Source organism: Gadus morhua, chromosome 4, assembly GCF_902167405.1.
Source record: "Gadus morhua chromosome 4, gadMor3.0, whole genome shotgun sequence".
In the NCBI taxonomy this organism is placed as follows: domain Eukaryota; kingdom Metazoa; phylum Chordata; class Actinopteri; order Gadiformes; family Gadidae; genus Gadus; species Gadus morhua.
The window spans coordinates 34,185,116-34,206,186 of record NC_044051.1 but is presented as its reverse complement, the minus strand read 5'-3'; the positions used below and the strand labels follow the sequence as shown (position 1 = coordinate 34,206,186).

Below are 21,071 nucleotides of genomic sequence, written 5' to 3'. Positions count from 1 at the left end.
GAAACCAAAGTCACCCGACGTGGAAACAGTTTTCTCTTTCAGGAGAAAATAAAACTCATTTTGGTACCAATAGACTGACAGACAGAAACCACAACCAGGTAAGTAAAACAGCACAACTTTCAGAGAAAATTTCCGATATGGAATTAGAAATATAATGGAATTGCTATACTTAAACATTGTCTTCTGTTTCTAGGAATGGCCTCTGTTAAACCTTCCTGGTCTGAAGAGAACTTTTCATGTTCCATCTGTCTGGATGAGTTCAGTAGCCCAGTTACCATACCATGTGGACACAACTTCTGCAGAAACTGTATTATTATGTTCTGGGATAAACAAATCCAGTACAAATGTCCTGTTTGCAATGAGCTTTTCCAAGCAAGACCTGATCTACGTGTCAATAACCTTTTATCAGAGATGGCTGCTCAGATTAAAACGTCTGTTCGAATAAAAGTGCAGCCTTGTGTTGAACCAGGAGAAGTTCCCTGTGACGTCTGTACTGAGACCCAGCTGAAGGCCGTGAAATCCTGCCTCGCGTGTTTTATGTCTTACTGCCAAAACCACCTGGAGCCACATCATAGAGTCGCAGTCCTGAAGAGACATCAGCTGGTCGAGCCTATGGACCGTCTGGAAGACAGGATGTGTAAGAAACACGACCGGCTTCTGGAGCTCTTCTGCCAGAGTGAACAGGTGTCTGTGTGTCAGTTCTGCACAGAGACAGACCACGGGTCCCATCCTGTTGTACCTCTAAAGGAGGAATATGAAGTGAAGATGGCCCAGCTGGGGAAGATAGAGTCTGATGTTCAGCAGATGATCCAGGAGAGAAATATAAAGATTAAGGAGATCAAAGACACAGTAGAAATGGGCAAGAAAGATGCACACAGAGAGATAGCCGATGGTGTGCAGGTCCTCACTGCTTTGATGCGCCGCATTGAAAAGTTACGGGATGATTTCAACCAAACGGTTAAAGAGAAACTAAAATCCACAGAGAAACAAGCTGAAGACCTCATCAAAGAGCTGGAGCAGGAAATAGAAGATCTGACCAATAGGAGCTTAGAGGTGAAGCAGCTCTCACACACTAAAGACCATCTCAACTTCCTCCAGGCCTTCAGATCCCTGAAGGATCCTCCACCCACCAGAGACTGGACGACGGTGGAGGTTCGTCCTCCGTCATACGTAGGGACCTTGAGGAGATGCCTGGATCAGCTGGAGGAGACACTTAACATGGAGATGAAGAAGGTGCCTGACCTGAAACCAGGCATAAAGAAGTGTAAGTGTGGAGATCCCTGCATCAGCTGGATGAGACACTGAACATGGAGATGAGGAAGCTGCGTGGTGCTGAACTGAAGAGGGTCCAGCAGTATGAAGTAGATGTGACTCTGGATCCTGATACAGCTCATCGCCAGCTCATCCTGTCTGAAGATGGGAAACAAGTACATGTTGGAGGTGTAGTGAAGGATCTCCCAGACAACCCTAAGAGATTTACAGTGAAAATATTTGTTCTCACGAGGCAGAGCTTCTCCTCAGGGGGATTTTACTTTGAGGTCCAGGTTAAAGACAAGACTGCATGGCATTTAGGGGTGGCCAGAGAGTCCATCAACAGAAAAGGTCTCATCATATCAACCCCTGAGAGAGGTTACTGGACTATTTTATTCAACAAGAATAAGTTGGTATTTAATGATAACCCAAATGTTCGTCTCCCTCTGAGAGCTGAGCTCCAGAAGGTGGGGGTGTTTGTTGATTATGATGAGGGTCTGGTCTCCTTCTATGATGTGGAAGCCAGGGTTCATATCTACTCTGCTACCGGCAGCTCCTTTACTGAGCCTCTCTATCCAATCCTGTCTCCATGTTTACATGAAGGCGGTATAAACACTACCCCTCTGATCATATCACCTGTCAATCAAGCTGACTAGGAATTTTGTTTGATAATAAAATAATCAAACAACCAAAACCACTAATACAATACAATACAATACAATACAACTTTATTTATCCCACTAGGGGCAATTTGTTTGAGCAGCTTGCATACAGACACAGTAACATACAAACAACAAATACACATACACAACTACGGAGCATTCAGTAGTCGAATTGCAGAGGGGATGAACGACTTGGAATGGCGGTTTGTTCTGCAAGCAGGTAAAGCTTATTCATTCTGAATTAGAATCTCTACCATGTTAGGTAGAGAGCGTTTGAAGGTACAGCCTAGGTGTGTTCCTCTTTATGTTGCAGGGCTGTGTGATCCTATTGTTGCAAGGCAAATTTGGTCTCGTCTGGTGGGGCAGACAATCAAGGGGATTCTTGAGCTGGATGAGGGGAAAACAGTAGATCGGCTACTTGGAAAGCTGGTGGTCGTCTAGTTGGGACTTATAATAGTTATATTCTTGTGGTACATTTGGAGATGTTGAGATGTAATTGGGAAATATCTTGTGTTAACGAGTAGGGGGCACTACCAAGAACTACAAATATGGCTGCGGTGCAAACTACATGCGTATCAGCCGACTACAGAAACTTCTTTGAGTTCTATCTGTCCGGCTGAAAACTGTGGTACCTTATAACATAAGGCTACCACTTAACCGCAATTTGTGTTCTCAATACACTCTGTTTCTGCGCTGTGTGTACATTTATATGTACACAGATAGCCCTCTGAGATCCTTGGGTGATAAGGGGAACTATAAATAGAAGTTATCGTTGTTAAAAATAGCAACAGAGAGAGAGAGATGTGTCGTGGGAGAGGCTGGGTTTGGATTTACGAGGAGGGTTTAGGCGGGAGGAAGAGACGAGGAGATCTACGAAGGGGGATCGAAGGGAGGGGACAGGGGGGGGTTGGAGTCACTACCAAGAACTACAAATATGGCAGCGGTGCAAACTACATGCGTATCAGCTGACTACAGAAACTTCTCAGAGTTCTATCTGTCCGGCTGAAAACTGTGGTACCTTATGGCATAAGGCTACCACTTAACCGCAATTTGTGTTCTTAATACACTCTGTTTCTGCGCTGTGTGTACATTTATATGTACACAGATAGCCCTATGAGATCCTTGGATGATAAGGGGAAGTACAAATAGAAGTTATCGTTGTTAAAAATAGCGACAGAGAGAGAGAGAGATAGAGAGAGGTGATGTGGGAAGGGTGGGGGTTCATTCTATTCTCTGGGGAAGGGGGGGGGGGGGTCTTTATGAGGGGGGGTGGGAGACAGGGACTAAAGGATGGGGAAGGAATTTAAGGGGTGAGGGAGGGCCTACCTTTAGACAGGCAGGTAGACAGAGAGAAAGAGCGAGGAATTGGGAGTTTCAAGATTGTACAACGTTAATGACTTTTCAATATTCCATATTGAAACTGTGGAACAACCTTCCTGGTTGCCCAAAAGTAATATGTCTGTACAAACAAAGTGGATTTACAGATTTATCACATGTATACATAAATATTGTTCTCCCATAGATGTTGAATTCTATTAGTTACAGAATTATAGCCAAAATATTATGCGTCAGAAACTATTGCTTTACCGATGGTTTTCAACTTATTGCTATGGATTTATTGATTCGTAGAGGATGAGGATGAGGGCACTTAATGAGCGTGCGGAAACTGTAGTTATGAACTAGATATTGATATTTAAATCAAAATCAAACTAAATACCTCAAATATCGGAGTGAAATATACAATCTAATACTTCCAGCTATTGACTAGTGAAATGTGACAATTATACTTGCACCATTGGCTGAATAAGTAGCTGCCAAAACATTGTTATCATTTGAAACAGATGGATCTTTAAGGGAATATATTTATGGAGAGAGAACATATTTCTACAGACAGACAGACAGACAGACAGACAGACAGACAGACAGACAGACAGACAGACAGACAGACAGACAGAGCACACCGGGGGTCCCTTTGTGCAGGCTACCATTGCCTTATCAAAACACCCAGGTCAAAAATGACACTTGTTGCCTTCAATAAGTGTGTGCTTGGAGAGAGATAGAGAGAACATATCTCTAGAGAGAGAGAGAGATAGAGAGAGGGAGAGGGAGAGGGAGGGAGAGAGATCTGCTTTTGTCCCAGGTCAGAGATCATGCAGTCTTAAAAAAAAACTTACCATTGCAGACCCTACCTACTTGCAGAAGAGAGAGAGAGTGAGTGAGTGAGTATCAAAGTGAGTGAGTGAGTGAGTGAGTATCAAAGTGAGTGAGTGAGTGAGTATCAAAGTGAGTGAGTGAGTGAGTGAGTATCAAAGTGAGTGAGTGAGTGAGTGAGTGAGTGAGTGAGTGAGTGAGTGAGTGAGTGAGTGAGTGAGTGAGTGAGTGAGTGAGTGAGTGAGTGAGTGAGTGAGTGAGTGAGTGAGTGAGGAAGAGGAAGAGGAAGCGGGAGCTAGGGAGAGGGGGAGAGAGAGCGAGAGAGATCTGCTATTGCCCAGGTCAGAGGTCATGCAGTCTTAACAAAAGACTGACCATTCAGACCCTACTGACTTGCAGGAGAGAGAGAGAGAGTGAGTGAGTGAGTTCAAAAGTGAGGGAGTGAGTGAGTGAGAGAGAGAGAGAGAGAGGGAGAGGGGGAGGGAGAGAGAGAGAGAGAGAGAGGGGGAGGGAGAGAGAGAGGGAGAGAGAGAGAGGGAGAGGGAGAGAGGGAGAGGGAGAGGGAGAGGGGGAGGGAGGGAGAGGGGGAGGGAGGGAGAGGGGGAGGGAGAGAGAGAGGGGGATATAGAGAGAGAGGGAGAGAGGATGTAACACTTTAGTTGAGCCCCCTGTTGCTCTCGAGCAATGGCGTTTGTTTCAAAAAAGTGCTCGGACTATAAAGACTGGGAGGTATGAACAAAGGAAACGCACGTTTCCAAGACGCGCCGTCCCTTTAAATCGTACACCACGTGGTACATCCAATAACGCTTGTAGAAACAAACTAGTTAGGTTTGACCCAGATAGCACTGGCCAAACGCACTGTATTGGATCTCTATAAGAAGTATGAGATTCCTGCAAGTTTGTCCCCACGGGGGGTTAGCGAGGCACTCAAAACAGATTAAATTAAAACTGCGTAAGTTTGCCTCTACGGCTGCGTTATATACTATACGAACTTGCAGTTTCGATTTTCAATGGACCGGGCCTGGAGGAATCAAACCCATTCAAACTCCACAGCAAACAAAGCCACGCCACCGGTTTTATGCAAGTAAGCTAGATTAACGTTAATATTTGACCTTTTTCACCCCACCGTAATGGCTCAAACGTTTCTGGTCGGTTATAAAAAATATCTTTTGTACTGGCTTAACATCCGTACATTCTTCACACAACACAAAAACCACAGGTATTATTTCTCCCACGCGGTACAAACATTAGATCTAGACGGGATCGGATACTGTCTATCTACGAACCCATATAAAATACACTCCTAGCCCTTTGCTTCGTGAGTTAGTTATTTAATTTCAATCTGTTAGCGTATCCTAGGCCGTTTATCTAACCGGCTGTATGAATTTCAAACCAGACCGAGACCACACGTCCCCGCAGCCTGACGGAGGCAGTACAAGCTATTCACCTAATGTTACTATTCTAACTATACAGAGTTCAGTCATTGACAACAGGTTCTGTTTACCTTTCTTGTGGGGCCTGTAAGTAGCTTGCACTACTTCCCGACGACCTCGCGGTCGCTAGTCTTGGTCCGGAACTTCCCAAGAACGCCGGGGTCACCAATTATTACGTAGTTCTTCAAGGAAAGTGATCGAATCCAAAGGAATAGCTTTAAAGAGACTTTATTTGTATAAACAGGGCTCCAGACTAACATTTTCCTTGGGTGCACTGGTGCGCCTAAATGTTTAATTTGGGTGCACCAGCACGTATTTATGGTGCATCCAAGTTTTGAGTTGTTGAGGGGGGGGGGGGGGGTGGACCGTGCCTGCCTTGCGCTAAGTTGTTGACGGGGGGGGGGGGGGGGGGGCAACCCGGGCAGCTGCACCGGTTGCACCGTCGATATTTACGCCATTGATTAATAATATCTTGACCATTAAATAAATGCCTTAAATAAATGCCGAATCTGTATCTCTCATGAAGAATATCGTCAGACAATGCCAAGGGATCGGTTCTGTCCCGAAAAACCCTCTGTCTCCGGAGAGACGCCTGTACGAGAAGTGCGCCGAGGTCCATGGGAACACCCACAAATGGTGACGCCATTATCGGAGGAGGGGCTAGGAAGCTGCGCACGCCGATATAAGTAGCCGATCTCCGGGTAGACTCGCTGAAAAGCTGCTCCCGACCAGGTTTGGTTGCGAGCGTAAGTCACCATGGTCATACAGCGACGCTTAAAGAGATTGACTTTCATGGTACAGCTAACCCAGGCTTTCAGCTCAACATACCTCGCTAACCCTCTAATCGAGCTTCGTAGTACAGGCCCCTGGATTGGGCTTCGCGGGTTTGTTTACCGGCGTTGCTATTGTTACCGGGCTTGCGTGTTCCAACGGTTTATTAGGTGTCTAATAAATCGCTGTCTAATCAATACTTCATTCACTGCCTCTTCCGTGGTTATTACAATATTATGAATAGACTGCTCTGTAAAAAAATAAATAATAATAATTATACCAGATAAATGTTCAGTCGCACCGGTGCGCCTAAATAAAATATTTGGTCGCACTACCCCGAATTCTAGGCGCATGTGCGCCCAAATTAGGCGCACTCTGGAGCCCTGATAAAGTATTTTCGGTATGGTAAACTGATACTCTGAAGCAAAGAGAGATTGAAGATGTATCTTAGCACGTGCGAGCGTTCTCCTAGCTGATCAATAGACCTATAACCCTGTCCAATAGCTACCGGGAGAATTCTGAGGACAATGCTCGATCTGTAGGCTTTTATGGTCTGAACAGCGCGGTCCGGAAGTAGTGGGGGGAGCCGATGTGACGTAACCCTCGGCTTTCTCGCCTGGTCTGTGGTGCTGCCTTCTGTGGCTAAAGTATTTATTGCAGCCTTCAGTAAGGTCTTGCTCCCCTTGTGGCTATGTTATGTATGGTATATACGGCTTATATGTTTGGTCCTGCTTCATTGGGTCTATGTGTGGGTAGCTTAGATTCTTAAAATACGTAACACATTAATCTTTGTATCGTTAGAAACCAACTCATATTTTTGAATGTTAAAGAACATATTTCGCTATCTGTGTGCTCAATGTTTTGTCTAGACAATATCGCCTAACAGCCTACCGGGACTTTCTGGAATGGGTGCTGCAAGGCGAGAGATTGGGCCGAGGCTGTCGTGTCGTTTTACCTACTTGCGTCGTGCAGACCATCCGACTAAAATATCCAGCTCCAGACGGCCAGTAGTGCGGGCACCAAGAACCTGACGACCCTCAGGAGGTACTATAAGTTTCATTGTTTACATACATTTGCTTATATTTCTTGAAATAAATGGTTCAAATTCACGCTGTTGTAGTGGTATTGTTGCTCCAAGTGTATATTCGAGAAATAATATTATTTGACGACCAACATTTCACGAGTGGAGCTACTAAGCTACTGTTGCCTTAAGATGAAAACGAATAACGGTCATACATCAATTTAATTAAGTATTATAAGTCTAAATTGCACTATAACTTAGCTGCATATCAGTTACCTCCTTCTTAGTTTATAATGTTGAACTTTGATGTAGACAAATCAGGAGTTACATCATAATTTTTGTTCACAAATGAAAGAATTGTGCCATGGGTAGACAAAATTTAAATAAACAGGGTAAAACTAATTAAATTATAATATATATATATATATATATATATATATATATATATATATATATATAGGCCTACACACACACACACCAAAATAATTAGTAAACAGAAAAAGAAGAGACCCACCCGACACAAACCCAACCCCTGTACATGAACATACGACATAAGGAACGATCAATCATCGTAGGTTTGTTATCCTACCAAGAGTATTAAAGAAACACTTGACACTACACTCTGTCTTGTGTTTCAACTCATTGTAGTAATTTGGAGCTGATTGGACAATTCAGCCAATGAATCTAATAGGCTACCTCCCTCAGCAGCATTCGTGCATTGCCCAACATGACCACATGCTGAGAGAAGTGATAGACAGTTAGCAGAGAGTCGTAAAAGCACTTTCTACCCATTTCAGTTGAGGAATTGGATTCCTCATGCAATGTTATACTTAAAAGGAACAAGTAAATTACATATGAATTAAGTCATTCGGTATCTAGTATTTAAAAAAATAAATAATACAACGGTCCCAAAGTGCATTTGAAATAGACCTTGAGACTCGGGTAAAACACTATAGGACATTGATCATGATATGCCTCAATATCGGAGTAACAACCATGAGTCAAATAGCAACGGCTAGTGGAATGAAAGTGAAAGCAGTGTAAGCTTGTCCAGGCCCTGCAAGTCAGGATGTAGGCTATGAATCAGAATACATCTTTAGCTCGTTGGCATCCCAGAAACCTACTCTATATTTTCTTGGGGAGGACCCCCGTCCATTACTGCACCCCACCTACGAATTGGATCACCAGCCGCCGCTGCAAACAGGGAGTGAAGGGGGACCAATGCTAGGAATCTTCTGACTTTGTCCCGTTAGAATAATGCTGCCTTCTAGAGGGAGGACCGGCCTAAACTGAGCATCAATGAGATCTAGACATTTAACCAGGGACCTTTTAAAATGGATCATCTTCAACCATTATCGCCTATTATGAGACAATCCATCCAAGGTAGTTAGCATTAAGCACACGGAATGGAAAGGTCAAAAGGTCAGTGGAATGAACACAATCATGTATAATGTGCGGTTCAATCGCAGTCTACTTCACAAGTGAACTTTGCAGGCTTTTTGTAATAACAAAGATAACGGTAATGACAATGTTGTGGCAATGTCAAGCATAACTTTAATATACAAATTATATGAACCCTGTTTGAATAATGAATCAATATCAATGAATTTCTATCCATTCTCCATGGACCTAGAGATACCTTCCGCCCCCTCTAATTGAAAGGTGTTAAGATAGTTTGCATTTGCAACTGTGGGCACCAAGTTTGATACCGAGGCCAATCCAGACTTCTTTGTTGTGCAGATTCCTTTAACTGTCTTGCAGCCATGTCCACTTCACCCATATTGTGAATTGCAATTTAACTTGGTCTCTCCTCTGGCCAATCCTAAACTCCACGAAGGCCCCTCCCCCTGACCTTTGTATTTACCCACGATGTGATCGTTTCCTATAAGAATCAAGTACACCCATCGTCTCATTGACTGTATGCTTGGTAACTTTGCTGCCTGTATCTTCCCCTGATCAAGCTCTACATTAAATCAAGTATTTTGCTGTCAGAAGTGTCCTAGAAATAAGTTATTCAACACAGACATCAATTAATAAAAACAGAAAGCAAATCAAAAGTTGAAAGTGTTTAATCGTGATGAAAAGAAAAACTAAAAGCAGTAATTTAAACCAATACCAGACAGAGGTCTCAATCAAAGCGTCCCTTTACCCCGTGCCAAAGTGTGCTTGAGCATGTGCAAACGCAAACTGCTTGGGTCGCTGTAGCTGGCGTTGCACTGCAGACACACGTAGGGCTTCTCCCCAGAGTGAGTTCTCAGGTGGCTCTTCAGGTGGCCTTTCTGACTGAAGCACTTTGTGCATTGGTCACACACGTAGGGCTTCTCCCCAGAGTGAGTCCTCATGTGGTTCTTCAGGATGTAATACTGACTGAAGCGCTTCGTGCATTGGTCACACTTGTAGGGCTTCTCCCCGGAGTGACTCCTCATGTGTTTATTCAGGGTGCCTTTCTCACTGAAGCACTTCGTGCATTGGTCACACCTGTAGGGCTTCTCGCCGGTGTGAGTCGACATGTGGAACTTCAGGGTGCGGCGATGACTGAAGCGCATTGTGCATTGGTCACACTTGTAGGGCTTCTCCCCGGAGTGACTCCTCATGTGTTTATTCAGCTTGCCTTTCTCACTGAAGCACTTCGTGCATTGGTCACACTGGTGGGGCTTCTCCCCGGAGTGAGTCATCATGTGGATCTTCAGGTGGCCTTTCCGACTGAAGCACTTTGTGCATTGGTCACACTTGTAGGGCTTCTCCCCGGAGTGACTCCTCATGTGTTTATTCAGGGTGCCTTTCTCACTGAAGCACTTCGTGCATTGGTCACACTTGTAGGGCTTCTCCCCGGAGTGAGTCCTCATGTGGATCTTCAGGTTGCTTATCCGACTGAAGCACTTAGTGCATTGGTCACACTTGTAGGGCTTCTCCCCGTCGTGAGTCCTCATGTGGATCTTCAGGTGGCTTGTCCGACTGAAGCACTTTGTGCATTGGTCACACTTGTAGGGCTTCTCGCCGGAGTGAGTCATCATGTGGCTCTTCAGGTGGCTTGTCTGACTGAAGCGCTTCGTGCATTGGTCACACTTGTAGGGTTTCTCGCCGGAGTGAGTCCTCATGTGGACGTTCAGGTCTCTATGCCGAGCGAAGCGCTTTTTGCAATGGTCACAGCTGTAGGGTTTCTCGCCGGTGTGGGTCCTCATGTGCATCGTGAGGGTGTAGCTATGACTGTAGTGCTTTGCGCATTGGTAACACCTGTAGGGCTTCTCCCCGGAGTGCGTACTCATGTGGATTTTCAGGTTGCCTTTCTGACTGAAGCACTTCGTGCATTGGTTACACCCGTACGGCTTCTCGTCTGGTCGGGTCCTCATGTGTACGATCATATTGGCATTGTTGGGAGAAACCTTCCACCAACCATCCACCGCCAGTGGGCCTTCCCCTTGTCCGTAAACGCTCAGGATGCGCAGCTCCCCGTTGTGACTTGACATGTGGGAGGAGCCAGGGGTGTCCACATGCAGACTCTCCGAGGTGGCGCCGCGCTGCGTGCTGCAGTCTCTAATGTCATTGACGTCTTCTTCAGAAAGGAAACAAAGAGAGAAAGTGATGGTATTAATTAATTATTTGCACATAAGGAATACAGCATGTACTTTTACACACTGGTGTATTGGAAGAAGTATATTTTTTCTAACGTCTTTTTGTTTATTATGCATTTTCCTTGTTCCCCTTGGGGTCAAGGGTCAAAGGCATCAGCTGAGAAGGCACCACTACGTCTCCGCCTTTTAAGGATGTTGGGAGGTCCTAAAGACACAACCCTGGTCATCTGTGGTTTCCGATCACCTGCTTTACCAATACTGTAGTTATACTGGGAATCAGAGCGGATTCAGCATTCCTGACATCTGCCATGAAGAAGATGTAAATCATTCTACTATAAACTGTATAGTAGTCCTTGTGTTTTAGCAGGGTGCCGGTCATGATGCTTTTCAAAAGAGGACCAGCGCAGTTAGAATCGAGTACATTCTCAGTTGGTAGGTCAGTTTGCTTGCATGGATGCAATGTGTATTACTAACCTACAGCGGGCATGCCTCCACCAATATCCTCTTCAACCTTGATTGAAAAGGTGTCTAGGGTCTCCGGCTTTCCACATAAAGAAGGAAACACATTTTCATTTCCTTTCATTTGCACAGAATAGTTGTTAATCCCCAATTACGATAGACTGGGTTCCCCCAACCTGTTCTGACGGCGATTTGAATTCGCCCTTCATAAGGGTCTGGAGAAGAGCAATTCTTATCTTTCTGATTCCGATTCGTTTTTGGAGAAGCTGAGACTGTTATTTGAGACCAAAATTGTACCGGGGGCGAAACTTGTACCGCCTACGTAATCTGTGTTCGAAATTTCCAAACCTGCCTGGCAACGGACGAACGATGACGTAGGAAGGTTCAAGAATATTCACAAACATACGCGCTCATTCATTGAGCGTCGCAAGACGAAAACACATTAAGCAGATAACACTTATTTTACAAATGACATTTATAGCGTTGCCAACTTTATAATTGCATTGTATTTAATTGTTTAATGGCATTTAGCTATTAAACTGAGTGTATTAACACAAGCTAGCTAGACTATGATACACTATAAAACACTCAGTTTACTAGCTATATTCAATACAAAATAAATATAAAGTAAAAAAAAGTGTTGTCTGCATTATGTTTTTTCTTCTTTGGCAACATGAGCGCGAATGTTTTTTTAAACCTGCCAAGCAACGGACAATCGTGTCGAAACGATGACTTAATGTTTCGAACCAAATTACGTAGGTGGTACAATTTTCACCCCCGGTACAATTTTGGTGCGACAACGCCAATCACCAAGTTGGCTTCTCCCCCTGGCATCCTATTGGCTGGTTTAACACAATGACGACAGGGAAGCGACGGCAAGCAGCCATTTGCGTACAGAGTCAGTTGAACTAGGCCCGTTGATCAAGCCTCTTGTGCTGAAGAAAATGACAGCAACTTCCCTAGACCAACGAGTCTGGAAATAGCCAGGCTACACATACGACTCATTAAATCATAGATGTGTGAGCTTTCTAAGGGTGTGTGCTGGAGTTGTAACAGAGGAAGCCTCTCTTTTGGATGCTGAATAAGAAGATGATTTCCAACCTGCACACGCAGCTCCTCGTGGCAGACCAGCCGCGCGCCGCGCTCCAGGCTCTTGACCACGCTGTTGTCCGCAGACAGCGAGTTCAGGGCCTCCACTTCGGACGCGGTGAAGAGGGTGTCATGGCCGTCCACCGCCAGTGGGCCCTCCCCTTTTCCGTAGACGCTCAGGATCCGCAGCTCCCTGTTGTGACTGGACATGTGGGAGGAGCCAGGGGCGTCCACACCCAGACTCTCTGAGGTGCCGCTGCGCTGCGGGCTATGGTCTCTAAATTCTTTGCAGACACAGAGGGTTTAAAATGTGTACTCCAGACAAAGATTCTGAGTTTTGGAGAGGGATCTCCTCCAGCACCCTCCCCCCTAGACTCAAAGCTCAAGCGGGGGCCAGTTGGTGGACACTGAACGAACACCAGCGCAAAATGATCTGAGCAGCACAACACGACATGCGAGACAAGTGCAATTATTCTATTTTGAGAATAACAAGCGACAACGGTAAGCTGATCAGCTAACATTTATACATTTTGAATTCATTGATGTTTGAGAATAATAAACAGCTCATGTGGCATCTGTCCTGAAAACCTTCTGGGCTCTTGACTGATTCCATCTTTGAAACACAACTCCCAAGTTTGACTCAAGTTTAGCATGGCGCTGGTCAGGTCATGATGCTTTTCCAAAGTGCTTGTTAGCGCAGTTAGAGTCTTGCAAAAGCCTAGAATCTATGCAGAATCTACTACATCAAGTAAATGTACTCAAAGTGGAAAGTACATACCGTCGCTTGTAAAATGGGGCAGCAAAGTCTTTAAGGATAGTCGTGTGGCGACTATCCTGGTATGTGTTTCCAGGTAGTCTGTATGGCAGGCAACATCCATTGAGAGAAGCAGCTGAATGTAAATACTTGATGTGCTGGCCTGTGAAGAGACAACAAGGTCAAATTAGTACTCAATGTATTACTTTGTATGTATTCCAGGTGCAAGTTGTAAGAAGACATAAGTTAAACATGTTTAGTGAATTATATTAGCCTAATACTTAAAATTAGATCTATGAAATGATAAAATGAATTTATACAATTTATTTGTTTGCATATTTCGTTTATCTGAAAAGTTAATCTCATCATCTCAATAGAATTACATCAAGCTCTGCAGAAATCTGCTAATAACCCATTGATTTGAATCAGGTGTGATGGGGAAAATATGATTGGAGCCTGGAATGGCAGTCCAACCCGCAACTCACTACCTGTGGACTCAGACCAGATCGATGTATAACATTATGCTGCGTTCCGGGGACACATGGTAGACCGTAATTTACGAGCTGTAACGGAGGTCATTATTAACCTTTATTTACCCAGGAGAACAAATTAAAAACAAAATTCTTATTTTCAAGTGCAGCCTGAAAAGAGCTAGAAGCTCTTTGAGGGGTAGAGGGAGGGGAGTGCTCAAAGTGAAAATAAGGTTATGGTAGACTAAGAGGGTTGTGATAACGCTAGAACTACTGCGGTCACGTAGATGGAAAAAGACAGTTGTATCCGTTTGTAGTATGGTGAGCAGACATTGTTAAAGATTCGGGACATTCCCTTGGTATCCAAGCAGCAGAGATCAGTGTCTGTACCCCCTTTGCTGAACTTTGCCCATTCATGTGTGATCCCCCTGGTTTGCAGAGGTACACGCTCAGTCAGAACGTTTATCCAAATAACAAAGAAGTGTCCAACACTCGCATTACAGTGTGTGTATTCACACACATACCTGATGCCATCTACCTTTACATTAGAGAAAGTAACTGGGCTGGCAGCTGTATAGCTAATGCTAGGGTAACAAGGTAACCATATACAGTAAAGCAACACAATGTTATAGCGGTAGTTGACTTACTTGTCCGAGGTTTGTAGCTGAGCCGAGGAGTGTTGGTACTGATCCGGACTCCTTTCGCAGACAATCAGCAAGTCCAGCTTTGTATTGGACCAAGTTGAGGAAGTCGGCGAAATGTTTGGCGCGTTTCCAGAGAAAACAGGCTCGGATGAAGGAACTAAACATAGACTTTTGTGATCATTTGTACATCCCAACACTGAGCAACTGCCATGCTTGCGAGCTATGATGTTACTCCAGAAAAGAACTATGTGTGTGCTGAGGTCACGCGGTCGCAGCTCATTTTCTCATGGGCCGTCGGGACCAATTCTCTGGGCGGGCAGAGCAGAGAAAGGGGAGGTAACCTCTCCCCGTTCTATTATCCTTCTTTTTTTAATTGAACATGTTTAAATTTCACCCATTTTCATTAATCTTTGTATCGTTAGAAACCAACTCATATTTTTGAATGGTAAAGAACATATTTCGCTATCTGTGTGCTCAATGTTTTGTCTAGACAATATGGCCTAACAGCCTACCGGGACTTTCTGGAATGGGTGCTGCAAGGCGAGAGATTGGGCCGAGGCTGTCGTGTCGTTCTACATGGTTCTACCTACTTGCGTCGTGCAGACCATCCGACTAAAATATCCAGCTCCAGACGGCCAGTAGTGCGGGGACCAAGAAGCTGACGACCCTCCGGAGGAACTATAAGTTTCATTGTTTACATATATTTTTGTTTATATTTCTTGAAATAAATGGTTCAAATTCACGCTGCTGTAGTAGTAGTGTTGCTCCAAGTGTATATTCGAGAAATAATATTATTGGACGACCAACATTTCACGAGTGGAGCTACTAAGCTACTGTTGCCTTAGATGAAAACGAATAACGGTCATACATCAATTTTATTAAGTATTATAAGACTAAATTGCACTATAAGTTAGCTGCATATCAATTACCTCCTTCTTAATTTATAATGTTGAACTTTGATGTAGAGAAAGCAGGAGTTACATTATAATTTTTATTCACAAATGAAAGAATTGTGTCATGGGTAGACAACAAATTAAAATAAACAGGGTAAAACTAATTCAATTATAATATATATATATATATAGGCCTACATATATACACACACATCTATACATACATACATACATACATACATACATACATACATACATACATACATACATACATACATACATACATACTTACATACATACTTACATACATACATACATACAGTAAAAAAGGCACTGCTGGAGGTGTCCCAGAAGAGCAGAGGAGAGAGGGATGGAGTTGGGTGCTATTGGAAGAGGTCTCAGAAGCGGCTTTGGAACAAAGTTGTGGCGGCCTCCTTTGGTGGTTTAGGTACAGGGGAGTGTTGGGTGGTAAAGCATGTTGTGGCAGGGTGACTGAGGAGGTTATGACCCCATAAAGATAGTTTACATTTGCATTCCTACTGGAGCCATTAAGTCTGATACTAAGGCCAGGCCAATCGACTGAATTCTTTGTTGTGTAGATTGTTGCGCCTTGCAGACATGTCCACCTCCCCCATAGTGTATTGCCGTTAACTTGGCTGTTAATATGCGAGAGAAAAGGGCCATCTATTCTCACCAGTATGTTTGAATTTGAATAGTGACATGAGGTTGAATTCATTGCCAATAATCTTTTCACGGCAGTCCTTTACACCTTCATCTTCTGACGACGCCGGTGAGAGTTGACTCAGGCTGATAGCTTTCGTCGGTTTCACCAACTTCATGGCTACTGGCACTGGTATCGAGGCCTGGTGACTGTAAAACAAGAGGTTTATTTTCAATGTTAAATTCAACAATTACAGTAGTTTTATAATTCAATTAGAGACAATATGCTGTACATACTTACAAACTGCTTGGCCAGAGGAAGGATGCTTGACTGGTGTTGACATCATTGGTGATGACTGGTGGATCATCTTCTGACGACGAGAACAAAGCTGCAGCAGACGTCGTTTGAGTCTGAAATTCGATACGTTCAATAAAGATTTTAATATCAAACTAACACACGTGAAACATTGTAAAACACTGATAACAGCAAACGTATATAGAAAAGTCTATACAACGTTAAATTGCCATCTTGGCTTATTCACTGCTGAAAGAATGAAAGAAGGCAGATTTACTTTGTAAACAGCCAATTTATACAACTCCTATGAGATGTGGTGCTTTACTGCAAACGACTGTGAGCAAGGTACGTTTTATGACTGTTTTCTGGGAATAATTAACCTAAGCAGAAACAAGAAAACAAGCCGTTTTTTCGTTTTGTCCAAAAAACGAAAATCAAAATTTCAGTTAGTTTATTCGTTTTTTGGTTCTTACTGAGCGAAACGAAACGAAGTTCTTCCGTTTGATATGTCGACAAAAAATATTACTGTAGGCTATCATAGACACTAGCAGACACAGAGGACCACACCACCCACAGTCAAGACTGACACGGCTTCAAATAACAATAATAGTATTCATAATCATTTGAAAATGAGAACTTATGAAGTTATGACTTCAGTGCAGTTGATGTTTAGCCACAGTTAATACATGCAGAGTAGACCTGAGGGCTTTACTACGACATCATTGTCCGGCTCTGAACTTTGAGCTCTGTACGCGTTCACATCAGAGGAGCTGCGATCGCGGGCTGCTGATTTCCTCACAGCCTGAGAGCTATGAGGAATACAAGTGATTACAACACATTTCTGACAGCTGAAAATTGCGCAGGGCTCTCCGTGAGACGCACGCAATTCAACCCATGCACACGCTCACACAACTTGCGCAGCTCATTAACAGTGGAAGGGTAGGAATCAAATGCGTCCGGGTGAAATTTCAAAATCGTCCGGGATTTTATTAAAGCCTCAATACATATTAACATTTAATTTGCGTTGCGTTCCTCTGGGTCTTTTCATATTATTATTTACTGACAGTGATTACAGAATGCGAGTGTGTGTTATATTGAAAGCGAGGCTGGGTGTGCCTATGAATATAGGCTACAGTGAGTTTTTTAAGGTGCTGTACAGGCAAATCATATTGACTACTCTACAGTGACAAAGAGTGTACAGTAACCTACTTCATTGAATACAGTATGTACACTGAATAGGTTTACAGAGGACTATATACAATATGCACAATGAAGGCCTGTCACCCATCCCACAAATCTGATCACCAGCCGACACGACAAACAAGGAGTGAAGGGGGACCACTGCTCGGAATCTTCTGACTCTGTCCCATTAGAATTATGCTGCACTCTAGGAGTACCGGCATGAACTGACTCAAGCATCACTGAGATCTAGACATCTAACCAGGGACCTTTTTAAGTGGATCCTCTTCAACCACGATTGCCTATTGTGATACAAGATATGAACTAGAAAATAACCCCAGGAAGTTTAGCAAACTGCTATGGCATAAGCTAATGGGGATCCTTTAATAAAATAAAATAAGCTACTGTAGCCTACACTATGTACAAATGGTTTTGCTCTTGGCAGTTGTGGCAGTCATTTTAACATGTCAGCAGGGAAGCTTCACTCATTCCAGGATGTATTATGCTTTGTCCTATAGCCTACTTGGAACGTGTTTTGAAATGGATCTATAGTAGCCTATAGAAATTTGCCAGCTGGAATACAAAACAAACTCCTTCAAATGCACATTCATGGAAGTCTTGTATTGTCATCCCCAAATAATGCTGCAATGTAATAATATACATTTTTAAATGCACAATAATGAGTCATTATTATGACTTGTTTTTATTGGCTCATAGAATGCAGGGTCTCTGACTCCCAGTATCTCTAAAAACAGACTGGGAAGCAGAGCCTTCAGTTACTGGGCTCCTTTACTGTGGAACCAGCTCTCTCGGGTCAGAGAGGCAGACACTCTTACTAAATTTAAGTAGAGCCCCCCCTCCCACACCTTTCACACCTTGTAGTTTAATTAAACTTCTCGCCGGTGTGAGTCCTCATGTGGATCTTCAGCATGCCTTTCGAACTGAAGCGCTTCGTGCATTGGTCACACCTGTAGGGCTTCTCCCCAGAATGCGTTCTCATGTGGATCTTCAGATTGTTGCTCTGACTGAAGCTCTTCGTGCATAGGTCACACCTGTAGGGCTTCTCCCCTGTGTGAGTCCTCATGTGGATCCTCAGGTGTTCACTTTGACTGAAGCTCTTCGTGCATTGGTCACACCTGTAGGGCTTCTCCCTGGAGTGCGTTCTCATGTGGAGCTTCAGATCGTTGCTCTGACTGAAGCTCTTCGTGCATTGGTCACACCTGTAGGGCTTCTCGCCGGAGTGCGTACTAATGTGGTTCTTCAGAGCGTCTTTCCGCATGAAGCGCTTCATGCATTGGTCACAGCTGTAGGGCTTCTCGCCGGTGTGAGTCTTCATGTGGCTCTTCAGGTAGTCACTTTGACTGAAGCGCTTCGTGCATTGGTCACACTTGTAGGGCTTCTCGCCGGTGTGAGTCCTCAGGTGGTTCTTCAGGTTGCAGCCATGACTGAAGCGCTTCGTGCATTGGTCACACCGGTAGGGCTTCTCTCCGGTGTGAGTCCTCATGTGGCTCCTCAGGTGTTGACTTTGACTGAAGCTCTTCGTGCATTGGTCACAGCTGTAGGGCTTCTCGCCGGAGTGAGTTCTCATGTGGGTCTTCAGCTTGCCTTTCTGACTGAAGAGCTTCGTGCATTGGTGGCACCCGTAGGGCTTCTCGTCGGTGTGAGTCCTCATGTGGATCTTCAGGGACGAGCTATGGCCGAAGCGCTTCGTGCATTGGTCACACCTGTAGGGCTTCTCCCCGGTGTGAGTCCTCATGTGGTTCTTCAGTACGTTTAGCTCACTGAAGCTCTTTGTGCATTGGTCACAGCTGTAGGGCTTCTCCCCGGTGTGAGTCCTCATGTGGGTCTTCAGGCTGCTTGTCCGACTGAAGCGCTTCGTGCATTGGTCACACTTGTAGGGCTTCTCGCCGGTGTGAGTCCTCAGGTGGTTCTTCAGGTTGCAGCCATGACTGAAGCGCTTCGTGCATTGGTCACACCGGTAGGGCTTCTCTCCGGTGTGAGTCCTCATGTGGCTCCTCAGGTGTTGACTTTGACTGAAGCTCTTCGTGCATTGGTCACAGCTGTAGGGCTTCTCGCCGGAGTGAGTTCTCATGTGGGTCTTCAGGTGGTCTTTCAGACTGAAGCACTTCGGGCATTGGTCACACCTGTAGGACTTCTCGCCGGAGTGAGTCCTCATGTGGGTCTTCAGGCTGCTTGTCCGACTGAAGCTCTTCCTGCATTGGTCACACCTGTGGGGTTTCTCGCCGATGTGGGTCCTCATGTGCATCTTGAGGGTGTAGCTATGACTGTAGTGCTTTGCGCATTGGTCACACCTGTAGGGCTTCTCCCCGGAGTGAGTCATCATGTGGCTCTTCAGGTTGCCTTTCTGACTGAAGCTCTTCGTGCATTGGTCACACCCGTACGGCTTCTCGTCTGGTCTGGTCCTCATGTGTACGATCATATTGGCATTGTTGGGAGAAACCTTCCACCAACCATCCACCGCCAGTGGGCCCTCCCCTTTTCCGTAAACGCTCAGGATGCGCAGCTCCCCTCTGTGACTGGCCATGTGGGAGGAGCCAGGGGCGTCCACACGCAGACTCTCCGAGGTGGCGTCGCGCTGCGTGCTGCAGTCTCTGATGTCATTTACGTCTTCTTCAGAGAGGAAACAAAGAGAGAAAGTAATGGTATTAATTAATTATTTGCACAAAGGGATACATCATGTACTTTTACACACTGGTGTATTGGAAGAAGTATATTTTGACATTCTTTCTTTCTAACGTCTTTTTGTTTATTATGCATTTTCCTTGTTCCCCTTGGGGGGGGTCAAGGGTCAAAGGCGTCAGCTGAGAAGGCACCGCTACGTCTCCGCCTTTTAAGGATGTGGGGAGGTCCTAAAGACACAACCCAGGTCATCTGTGGTTTCCGATCACCTGCTTTACCAATACTGTAGTTATACTGGGAATCAGAGCGGATTCAGCATTCCTGACATCTGCCATGAAGAAGATGTAAATCATTCTACTATAAACTGTATAGTAGTCCTTGTGTTTTAGCAGGGTGACGGTCATGATGCTTTTCAAAAGAGGACCAGCGCAGTTAGAATCAAGTACATTCTCTGTTGGTAGGTCAGTTGGCTTGCATGGATGCAATGTGTATTACTAACCTACAGAGGGCATGCCTCCACCAATATCCTCTTCAACCTTGATTGAAGTGGTGTCTGGGGTCTCCGGCTTTCCACATAAAGAAGGAAACACATTTTCATTTCCTTTCATTTGCACAGAATAGTTGTTAATCCCCCCTTACGATAGACTGGGTTCCCCCAACCTGTTCTGACGGCGATTTGAATTCGCCCTTCATAAGGGTCAGGAGAAGAGCAATTCTTATCTTTCTGCTTCCGATACGTTTTTGGAGAAGCTGAGACTGTTTTTTGAGACCAAAATTGTATTGTAACAATGACGTAGGAAGGTTCATGAATATTCACAAACATTCGCGCTCATTCATTGAGCGTCGCAAGACGAAATAACATTAAGCAGATAACACTTATTTTACAAATGACATTTATTAGCGTTGCTAACTTTATAATTGCATTTAATTGTTTAATGGCATTTAGCTAGTAAACTGAGTGTATTAACACAAGCTAGCTAAACTATGATACACTTTAAAAGGCACCCAGTACAACTTTCGAGGCTTAAAAATAAACATTCAATTTCTAGTCTTTTTTACACGTAGTAAGTTTCAATAACTCCATACCATTACATACCGACATTCAAGCAGCAAAGATGAGACGTCGT

The 21,071-nt window shown here is 44.4% G+C and overlaps 2 protein-coding genes across 2 annotated transcripts; one reads left to right on the top strand and one right to left on the bottom strand.

Annotated features, from left to right (window-relative positions):
* Positions 1-225: 225 nt before the first annotated feature.
* On the top strand, positions 226-1,907 carry LOC115542362 (E3 ubiquitin-protein ligase TRIM39-like; the record flags this gene model as incomplete). The annotated part of the gene is made up of 2 exons (XM_030354614.1): positions 226-1,233; positions 1,299-1,907. Coding segments are annotated over 2 exons (1,617 nt in total), but the record flags the coding sequence as incomplete, so codon positions are not given.
* A 7,435-nt stretch (positions 1,908-9,342) lies between these two features.
* On the bottom strand, positions 9,343-19,929 carry LOC115541745 (zinc finger protein 271-like). Its single transcript, XM_030353592.1, has 4 exons — positions 18,198-19,929; positions 15,938-16,040; positions 11,336-11,402; positions 9,343-10,842 (listed from the first exon to the last, which is right to left on the bottom strand). Exons 1-4 carry the CDS (start codon positions 19,847-19,849, stop codon positions 9,422-9,424), a joined length of 3,243 nt encoding a protein of 1,080 aa, XP_030209452.1. The 5' UTR covers positions 19,850-19,929; the 3' UTR covers positions 9,343-9,421.
* Between the last annotated feature and the right edge of the window lie 1,142 nt (positions 19,930-21,071).